Raw genomic sequence first — 11,130 nt, 5'->3', positions numbered from 1 at the left:
ACCGGCACTTCCGGCTCCGTAACCCGGTGACTCCCTCCAGGGGTCTGGAAGCACCGAGTTAGGGCAAGAAGTTCCCCAGCTGTTGCTATGCAGTTGCTAGGGCGGCTGTCGCCGAGGCCGCCGAGAGGAGGAGCACGCGTAGTTCTAATGACGCAATAAGGCGGGCGCCGAAGTCGCCAAGGAGTGCGTCACCACGCGCGGGCGCCCGGGGGCGGGGCCTGGGCTGAGTCACGTGGCTTGGTTGCCTACGCGCTGCTGGGCCGTGGGAAGATGGCGGACGGAAAGGGAGAAGCCGCCGCTGCCGCCGGGGCTGAGGCTGAGGCTCCGGCGGGAGCGGGGGGCGGAGGGCGGGGGGGGGGGGGGGAGCCGTAGACGGAGCCGAGATTGAGTCCATGGCTCGGGGTCATCGCCCTGTATCTCCGGCGCCGGGAGCCCAGGGGTTGCGTCCGTGTCTGTGGCAGCTGGAGACAGAGCTGAGGGAGCAGGAGGTGTCGGAGGGCTCATCTTTGAACTACTGCCGGAGCTTCTGCCAGGTGAGGGGCTGGCCGACTGGCCGAGGGCGCGGGGCGGGGAGGCCCGGGGAGGAGGCCCTGGATCTGCAGCTGCAGCCCGGGCCGGAGATCGAAAGGCGCCACCTCCGAGGCGCGCCGCGCCCCCGGTCCGGGAAGGCCCAGCTCGGAAGCTCAATCGCTGGCCCACCTCCCTCAGCGCCCGACTTGGCCATCACCGGGGCGGGTTACGCTTAGCCATACAGAGAGCCCCGAGGGGGCAGGCAGCTCCCTGGAAGGGCCGTGCCCTGTCGCCTTTGCCTCTGTCCGGGCCGGGTGGTTGGAGCGCCACTGCCCCCTGAGGTATTAATTGCTCGTTCCTGCCAGGGGATCCTTTTTTGAGTAGAGTGCAGGTTTCTGATGGAAAACCGTTTTTTTCCCTGATTAATCTGGAAAGGGGCCTTGGGGCCAGAGAATTATCTTTGGAGTCAGCGAGTTCCAGGCCCCTAAAAGGTCTGAATGACAGCCTTGAAAGGCATCTAGGGCTTTCTGATTTAGGGATTGCGGAACCGGTTGGTTGTTTGGTTTTTGCCATCTCTATTATAAGCCAGTCTCCCTTAAAAAAAAAAAAAGAATTAAGGCATCTTTTCGTTTCTTTTGTATTTCTTTGATTATACTACCAGGAATGAGGCTGGTGAACGTTGTAGAGACGAATAGGGTCTTTGGGTAGGAGACGATCTGGAGAGAGATGTAGTGTGGCCTCTTTTGGCAGTCGTGTGATCTTTTCTGTGCCATAGTGGGTTCTAACCTATGATTATATATCTATGGGTGTGTTCGATTTCGTGTCTATGATTACCTCGGGATTTTTCGCAAATATGTCAAGTCTTACAAATGTAAATATTTGTCATTATTTCTACTTCTGATGTTAGTTTCGGAGCCACTTCTCTGCTCCTCACCTGATGTGTCTTAAAGAATGCAAAATAATCGTAATTCATTGGTACTTGGACTCTTTAACAAGTAGTCCAGGGTGCTGAATAAATTGCGGCTTCCAAAGTTATAATTGGGGTGGCGGAGGCAATTTGCTCCCTTATTCCGGAGCAGAATCAAACGTTGACTTGCTTGATTGTTTTTCTTCCTCTTCTGCTGAGCCGGAAACACCTAATTCTTTGAGTGGAATTTTGTCCTTGCTAATCTTTTGCATACATTGTATCGATCCTTTTTTGTGTGTACAACCTGCAGTGTTTCTCTGCACTGTTATGTATTGAGGTGTAATTGTTCTCTGCTTCCTTACTATTGTCCTAATGATCATTCTTGTTGAGTACTCGCATTGATTCTGCAAATTTCCTGAATCCATAGTATGGTGTCAGGCACTTCATACTGTGCTGGGGAAACTTAAGAAACAGCATTTACCTTTTGTGGGCTTATAGTTAATGGGAGTGCATAGAAATGACACTATTGCCAGTATAGTTTTGGTAATGATGAAAAGGGAGGTGTTGTAGAGACTGTGGTGAAGAGATAGCCCTCATGGGACATCCTAATGGGAAGTGCAGCTAACTAGTAAAAATAAATAAAAGGGTTAATTACAGATTGTAGTATGTGCTTAGAAAAAAGTAACTAGGAGAAGCTACTTTAGGTAGGGCTGAAAGCATGAAAGTGAGTCATGTGCAGGTCTGGAGGGGGAGAAGAGCATCCCACTGCCACAGGTCGGGTTGAAAAGTGATACAGACGCTATGGCAGAAGGGGAGAGGCTAATTGAACTGGAAGGAGAAGAGGCAGGAGAACAACTATGGGTTCTGTTTGGGTAAGGCTTCTAATAAGCCTGAGTTTTCTTCTTGGAAAGACAACCAAAATAAATGTAGCCATTCAGACTGAAGTTCATCAAAAAATAAATAACATGTATATATTAATACACACTCACACACACACACACACACACACTTATGGTGTGTATTATGGTTTATGTCTAAGGCTTGCAGCTCCAGATTTTAAGTTTTTGCTATAGGGTGCCTGTGCTCACTGGAAAGAGACAAAGACAGAAGTAAAGTGAGAAATCACTCCCAGGGGTTGGGGAGGGGGGAGATGGCCATGCCACAATCCCTTCTCCATTCTCCTCTCAGGATTTTGGGCATACATGCACACACGCCTGCAATGATGTTCAAGTCACCAGTTCTGGGACTTGAACCATAAAGTCGGCTATGGGGATCCAGTCACCTTAATCCCTGCGCCATCTGCTGGCCCTCAATTCCATTTGTTTGTTTGTTTAGAGAGAGATTTTTGCCATAGGATAAGTGTGCTTGCAGGAGAAACAGAGAGAGGGAAAAAGTGAGAAATCACCACCACCACCACCTTCCTCACGGCTGCCCTGCTGCAATCCCTTCTGCATTCTCCTCGTGGGATTTTGGGCACACACGCACTTGTGCTAGGTGTGTTTCAAGCTTCCAGGTCCAGGACTCAGACCATAGTCAGCCATGTAAGAGTCTAGCACCTTAACCATTATACCCTCTGCTGGCTCCCACAGCTCCAGTTTTACCAGAACGTTTTAATGTCTTGAGTTTTGATAACATCTAGAGATGTGAGCACCCAGAAGAATTTAAAAAATAAACTGCTTTTGTAATTTGTCTTTTCTATAGTTTTTTGGTTTTGTTTTTTGCTTCAGAGTTTTCTTTTTCTTTTTAACCTTATTTTTATTTATTCATTCATCCATTTTAATTTGACCAGAGAGAGAGAAGGAAAGTGAGAAAGCAAGCCACCAGTTCCGAGCCTCGAACTGTGGTCGGCCATGTGGGAGTGTCCAGCACCCTTAACTACCACGCCACCTGCTGGTCCCTGCTTCAGAGTTTTCTATAAATGTTTTTGGGACTAAGAAATGAAATAAGAACAGGTGTTTTAATAAGAGTATGTTGTAACACAAAGCATTGTTGGGATAGGGTGTTAGTTGGGTCCTCAATGAGACTGCCACTTGTTAGCTAATGTTAGACAAATTATGCCTGGGAAAACCATATGTTGTTTTCTGACCTGCATCACCTTATAATACTTTAGACAAACAGACTGGAGAGCTTATGTATAATTCTTCACAAAACTTGTCATGTTGTTATCCCCCCCCCCCAAGTGCAGGTAAAAAAACTGTCTGATTGATCACTGGATATAGAAGAAAAAATTGAAATATTATAGAGAAGCAGGAAGATTGTCACCATCAGTTACAGCTTTTGGTTTTATATTTGAAAAGCAGAATAAGATTTATTAATTCTCTTAAACACTGTGTGATTAAGTACAGAAGATAAACTAGTGAAGACAGGGTTCCTGTGTCCTTGGAGAGGGGCACATAATAGACAGTAAACATCCCATTAACCTTACGTACTGGCCTGACCTGTGCCATGGGGTGCTTAATGATCACCAATGTACAGTATTGTCATGCAGGGTTTAGTCAGAACTACTGTCCTGGAAACTTAGGTTGTACCAGTTGATCCTTCTGCAACATGCTGGCACCATATTCTCTTCATCTTTTGCAGCACTTAAAAGAAATGGCTCTATCTTTGGAATTGCACCAAATCAAGAAATAAACTAACAGATGAGTGAATAAAGAAACTTATCTCATCCTGGGCATATTTTCAATTTTCTTGTTTGTGGAGATGATAAAATGAAAATCTAGAATAATAGTTACTGAGAAAATGACACTTAGATCAGGTTATACTTAGTGAAAATTTGTGTTCAGTGACTGCGATATGATTGTTTTATTTATTTTTTTCCTTTCCTTCAGTTACTTTTCTGAAAACATTGTCTGCTAGATGGTGTGGATAAGATTCAACTTCAGAAAACAATCTTTCTTTGTTTTGCTGAAAAATCGATGGTATCTTTTCAAGTTTTTATAATATTTTGGGAACCAAGGTTTTTTAAGTTTTGCAATGGATAAACTCCATTTATATCATAGATTTTAAAGACTTTTAAAGTTCATTAACAAACTTGAAATTATGGAGTGAATTACATCTTGAGGATACCAAGCAAAGTAATTTTATGAGTAAACCGTGTTTATATAAGACACTTTCAGGTTCTATACTGACAGTGCCTTTGTAGGTTTTTAATGGTTAGAATAAGTAAGTACTGCATGTATTTCACTTTTTCCTAGATTAGTGATTGAGTGGAAGGGCTCTGAGTCAGGCCTTACTGGTCACCATTTAAGCTAGCTGTGTGACCTTGGGTATGTTGTTTTCTTTAAACTCGAATTTGCTCCTTTGCTTGTGGCACAATAGTACTTAATTGTTTTCCATGTAAACACTTCATTGTGAGGATGAATAAAACAATCTCTTAAAATGCCTCCCAATGGTTCTGAATCACCCAGATTTCTTATTCTTTGTTTTGGACTAAAAAAAGTCTTCTCAGCCTTGTCCCCAGCTTTCTTTTCAGCTCTCACCTAGCCGGTCACACCACCCAGTTCTACTCTTTCTCTGATTCAGGGGCTCCTTACTTAGGGGTCCATGGACTGCCTGAGCTCAGTTATTCCTGTGATTTAAATTTTGCCTTTGATTTTCTAAGTGCATTATTTTGGGAAAGATGATTTGAATTTTCATTTAATTCTTCAAGATCTAAGACATATATTAGGCTTTCAGAAGATATTTACCGACTGACTGATCTCCAAAAGGGTAGAATTACTTCTTTAGAAACTCTCGGGTCACCAGGCATTCTTATGTCTTTCCCTTTCATTGTGCTGTTCTATCATTTTCTCTCCATTTCTACATGGCAGATTTTTCTTCTTTGGAGCCCAGTGCAAATGTCATTTCTCTGAAGCTTGCCCTTATTTCACCAGATAGATAGTTCTCTTATTTGTTTGTTTATTTTGACACTTTGTATATATTCATTGTTCAACTTACTTCCTGTCACTGTCTTCAGGTCTGCTCTGAGACTGCACCTCTCAGTAATCCCTCTTGCCTTCTGATTAGCTTTATTTTTAGTCCACCTGTGTTTTTTCTAAATAGTAAATATAAGCTTGTTAGTCACTTTATACTCTTAGCATACTATGTGGTTTCTTAGGCAAGATAAAGTTCAGACTCATTAGCCTTTTAGAATCTGGGCCCCCAAATCCCACCTTTCTACCTTTAATTTTTTTTTTTTTTGAGAGGTTTTTCGCTATAGGGCGCGTGCGCTCGCCAGACAGAGAGAGACATAGAGACAGAAAGCAAGAAATCACCCCCCAGGGGGGATGGTCATGCCGCAATCCCTTCTCCATTCTTCTCTTGGGATCTTGGGCACGCACGCACACCCGCCCGGTGTGAGTTTTAAGCCACCGGATCTGGGACGGAACCGTGGTCGACTGCATGGGAGTCCAGCGACATAGCCATTACGCTAACTGCTGGTTCCCTCTACCTTTAAAATTTTTTTTTTTTATTTTGGGACCAGCAGATGCTGTAATGCTTACTTCGCTGGACTCCCATGCAGTCGACTGCGGTTCGAGTCCCAGACCTGGTGGCTTGAAACTCATGCCAGACATGTATACGTGCATGCCCAAAATCCCAAGAGGAGATTGGAAGAGAAGGGATTGCAGCGTGGCCATACCCCTGGAGGAGGGTGTGATTTCTCACTTTCTCTCCCGGGGAGCTCAAGCACCCTGTAGCAAAAATGTCTAAAAATTTTCATTGTTGTTTTATGGGGGGGTCATGGGATCTTCAACTGGTTCTCATCATGATGTGGTCCCTCAGAGAACAGAGTAGAGAAATAGGCACATTTGTCAGGGCGTCATGTGATTCCTCATCCCCCAGCCTTACAGTTAGCCAGAATGGCAACCCCCGCCCCCCCCCCCCCCAACATGCACACATATTTTAGACCTACTGGGGAATCCAAACATTGGTCTTCCACGGGGCTTCAGCACTGAAGAGTGGTACCCTATCACCTGCATTATCCTGGTTGGGCCTCCAGCTTTTTTTTTTTTTTCCTGAGAGATTTTGTTATAGGGTGTGTGTGCTCTCCACAGAGACAGAAATCAAGAAATCACCCCATCAGAGGGAATGGCCACGCCATAGTCCCTTTTCCTCTAGTCACCTCTTGGGATTTTGGGCACACACAGGCACCCAGTGTGTTTTAAGCCACCGGGTCCGGGACTCAAACTGCAGTCAACCCTGTGGAAGTCCTGGTCTCTCCAGCTTCATTTTTGGTCACTGTCGCAGCAGTGTCTATCTCTTACTTTGCCTGATTAACTCCAGGGCCCTCTCTCTCCCTCTGCCAGTTCATCATTTAAGACCTAGCTTAAATATTTGGGTCTTTCAGAGCTTTGATTTCAGCAGCCAGAATGAGATGATTGTTTCTCTGGTGTGTCCTGTTAGCTTTCTGTACATATGCATGGTGCCTAAGTGTTTGTTTCTGTGTTTGTCTCATATATTGATAATAAACCAACAAGAACAGTGTTCTTGTTTATTCTTTTTTTTTTTTTTTTTTTTTTGGTGTGCTTTGTACCTAACGATTAAAACTGATTTGTTGAAAGGATTATACTGTAGAGGCTTCACTCAAGATGGGAACTTCAAAAGGAACACCTAATGTAAAATCTAGTATGCACAAAACAATTTTGCCAGAAGAAATTCCTATAAAGGATCAAAATAAGAGATTTTGGTTGTTCTTGTAGACATTACTTACCAACTTCAGGCCTATATTCATTAGATAATGTTCATATTTACATGTGTGCAAGGAGGGGTAGCACTGATGGAGAGAGAAAGTGGGAGGCATTGCTGTTGTGAGGAAGACTTAGCTACCTCACAGGACTGTGGTTTGGAAATGCTCACATGCGAGAATCAGTCTTAACTTCTTGAGGTTGGTGGCTTTAGCTCTTTCTTGTGTTTATTTTTTTTTTTAAAGAGAGATTTTTGCTATAGGACTTGTGTGCTTGCTGGAGAGACAGACAGAAAGTGAGAAATCACTCCCCGCAGTCCCTTCTGCATTTCCTTCTCGGGCCATGGGAATGCATATCACATACCTGGAGTGAGTTTTAAACCACTGGGTCTGGGACTCAAACCTTTGTCAACTCTGGGAGTCCAGCGATATGATCATTATGCCATCTGCTGGTCCCTTTAATGAAATTTTTTAAAGAATTACTTTATTTAACTTTATTTATTTTAATTTGACCAGAGAGGTGACAAAGCAAGCCACCAGGTCCAGGACTCAAACCGCTGCCAGCTATGTGGGAGTCCAACGCCATTAACCACCACGTCACTTATCAGTCGCCTTTTAATTTTTAATGTGTTAGTTTTTCTCCCTGCACTGCCTTCTCTTAGGAGATGTCCTAATAGAAACTGTATGACAAACAGTTATAGGACAAGCTAACTTGTAGTGCACTTGACCAGAAATGTGACCTAGGAAGTAGTGAAAACTAGGTGGTACCACTGTTTCTTGCTGTGTACACTGGTGCTTATTGGTTTCTTCCAGTGGGTCATGGTCTTCAAGAGTGTTAATTAAAAACATCTAAAAAGAAGGCATCACTTATCGCAAAACTGTAGAGACATTGGTAGAAAAAAAACTAGAATGTGTCCCCTCCATTCTAGTCTAGACATCTACCTTTATCTCTCTCAGGGCCTTTCCCTGTATCTCACCTAAAATAGCATTTCTCCTTTGCCTTCCTCCCCTTTGCTTTTTTTTCTTCAGATCATTGGCTACTGTCTTATATCTGTCTCCTTAACCAGAAGTGCCATGAAGCTGTTACCTGTCTTATTTACCCAGTGCCTGGAATAGTTTCTGCCATTCACGAGCACTCAATAAATGCCCGTTGATCTTTGTTCCCTCCCTTACCTTAAATCCCCCACTGTACTTTTGGAAGGTAACAAGCGAGTCTTATCTGTCCGTATGCTGCTTCCCTGCAGGGTCCAGGTCTTGTGCTTTGTGTCTTGATCCTGGGTAGACCCTCATTTAAGTTTTATTATATAATTTATACAAATAGAAATATATACATTTTATATAAATTATGCACATTTTAAGATAAATGAAGCATATAATAAGCTTTCATTGCTGGCACAAAGCTGATATACAAACTATTACATGAGAAATTAGAGAGGCTACATAAGTTCCTGAGCATCTTTTATGTGCCACGAACATAGGTGAGTGGTTTATTTTCACTTTACAGATAAAAAATAGCCCCAGGAAATTAGCTTTCCCAGGGTCCCACAGCCAGTTAGTGGTGGCAAGGTCTTAAGATTTTGAGTCCATGCTCTTTTTTCCTATATCAATACTTCTTAAACTGTGTTTTGTTCCACATGATATGTGTAGTAGTAAATGCTACTTGAAATAAGAGTTCTGTGTTTGTATAAATTAGGATACTGGGATAAACTTTTTAAATGTGCCTTTTTAAATTTAAATTTTATTATTATTTATTATTTTGGAGAGGTTTTTACTTATAGGGTGCGTGTGCTCACCAGAGAGAGACAGAGACAGAAAGCAAGAAATCAACCTTTTCCTCTGTCCTCCTCTCGGATATTGGGGGCACGCATGCGCACAAGGAAATCAACCTTTTCCTCTGTCCTCCTCTCGGGATATTGGGGGCACGCATGCGCACAACGCCCAATGTGAGTTTAAACCACTGGGTCTGGGACTTGAACTGTGGTCGGCTATATGAGAGTCCAGTGACGTAGCTATTATGCTGCCTTCTGGTCCCTAAGTTTGCCTTTTATATGTTCAGATGAATTGTGAATCCCCTAAGTTTGCCTTTTATATGTTCAGATGAAATGTGAATCTTTTCAAGAATTATTTAGTTAATTTTATTTATTTATTTATTTATTTTTCTTTTTTTAAATGGCCAGATTGAAAGAGAGGGAAAGTGGGAAATAAAGCCACCAGATTCAAGACTTGAATTGTGGTTGGCCATGTGGGGGTGTCCAGTGCCTTAACCACCAGACCACCTGCTGGCTCCCCACATTGTGAATCTTTAGAGAGAGAGAAAGCCAAAACATTTGCCACGGTCTAAAGTTTATTTCTGTCTAAAAGTCACATGCTTTTTTTTTTTTTTTCCACTACAGTAAAGCAAAACACAGTAATGAAGAGTTGATTGTGTTCTTTTTCTGCATACCACCACGTTTTGATTCTCTAGTTTCAGAGTAAAATATGACTGAGGTTTTTTTTTTTTCCCTTCAAGAATTATTTATTTATTCATTTTATTTTGACCAGAGAGGGCAGATTGAGAGAGAGAGAACATGCGCGCTAGCTGCCAGGTACAGGACTCAAACCGTTGTCAGCCATGTGGGAGTCCAGTGCCCTCCACCACAATGCCACCTGCTGGCCCCAGAGCTTTTTTTTTTTTTAAATTATTTATTTTATTTAATTCCACTTGTTTCTATTATTTTTTAATTTGACTAGAGAGAGAGAAAGGGAAAGGGAGACAGCCATTAAGTTCAGGACTCAAACTGCGGTCTGCCATTGGAGAATCCAGCTCCTTTAACCACTGCCACCTGCTGGCCTATGATTGAGCCTTTTATCAAAAAATTTTTACTCTAAGGTTTTTGCAGATTTAAAATTTCATTTATTCTGTATGAAAATATTTGAATGTATTATGATTTTGGGGAAGGTGAGAATGAATTATGTTTCACATATGTTTAGAGTTTGAGATTTATTTCTGTAGGATTTCCTATATTCCTGCAATATTACTAGGTTGGGAATTACTAATGTATTTCTTCCCATGTTTGTGGTCAGTCTGATTTCTCTAATGTCTGATTCTATTTAGGAGGGATCAAGTAGCTTATGGTACTGACATATGATTTTATAGTTTTTTTTTTTTTAAGTTTTTGCCATAGGGCACATGCACTCTCAGGAGAGAGAGAGAGATAGTGAAAGAGAAAGTGAGAAATCATCCCCCAGGGCAATGGCACTGCGGTCCATTCTCCATTCTCCTCCTGGGATTTTGGGCATGCATGCACATGCACCTGGTGTGAGTTTCAAGCTGCTGGGTCTGGGATTTGAACCGCAATTGGCTGTACGGGAGTTCTGCACCTTAACTACCATGTCACCTGCTGGGCCAATTTCATAGTATTCTTACTCTGAGGAAATAACTTGAGTGTGTCAAATTAGCCAACACCGTAATGTCTTACTAATCTGCATGCTTCTTTAAAAATTTACAAAAATGTAAGATAGCATGGATGACTTAGCTTGGGAATTGCATTTTTTTTGTTTTTTTTTTTTTTGTTGTTTGGAGAGGTTTTTTCGCTATAGGGCACGTGCGTTTGCCAGACAGACAGAGAAAGACAGAGAGACAGAAAGCGAGAAATCACCCCCAGGGGGGATAGCCACACCGCAATCCCTTCTCCTCCATTCTCCTCTCGGGATCTTGGGCATGCATGCACACGGACCTGGCATGAGTTTAAGCCACTGGGTCCGGGACTTGAACTGTGGTCAACTACGTGGGAGGGAGTCCAGTGACAGCCATTACACACACCAACTGCTGGTCCCAGGGAATTGTATTTTTATAATACATAATTGTATTTTTATAATACATAATTGTATAAGACAGGCATATGCTAATTTGTATTTAGTATTTTTATTTATTTATTTATTTATTTTTTTGGAGAGATTTTCACTGTAGGGCGCGTGCGCTCGCCAGACAGAGAGAGACATAGAGACAGAAAGCGAGAAATCACCCCCCAGGGGGGATGGTCACGCCGCAATCCCTTCTCCTCTATTCTCC

General features: G+C 42.8%; 1 protein-coding gene across 2 annotated transcripts in view; it reads left to right on the top strand.

Moving 5' to 3' along the window:
- The first annotated feature begins 251 nt into the window (after positions 1–251).
- Positions 252–11,130, top strand: part of RLF (RLF zinc finger) — a 95,208-nt gene continuing 84,329 nt past the window's right edge. Inside the window, exons 1-2 of one of the 2 annotated variants that reach the window (XM_027766901.1) lie at positions 252–340; positions 373–533. In XM_027766901.1, coding sequence (XP_027622702.1) covers positions 271–340; positions 373–533 — 231 coding nt within the window. In that variant the 5' untranslated portion in view covers positions 252–270. Of the gene's footprint in view, positions 341–366; positions 534–11,130 lie in introns of those variants that run through there. The other variant, XM_006164945.3, reaches the window with a different exon arrangement.

This window comes from Tupaia chinensis, unplaced genomic scaffold (genome assembly GCF_000334495.1).
Source record: "Tupaia chinensis unplaced genomic scaffold, TupChi_1.0 Scaffold143758_1, whole genome shotgun sequence".
Classification (NCBI taxonomy): Eukaryota; Metazoa; Chordata; class Mammalia; order Scandentia; family Tupaiidae; genus Tupaia; species Tupaia belangeri.
This window is presented reverse-complemented; position numbering and strand designations above follow the sequence as displayed.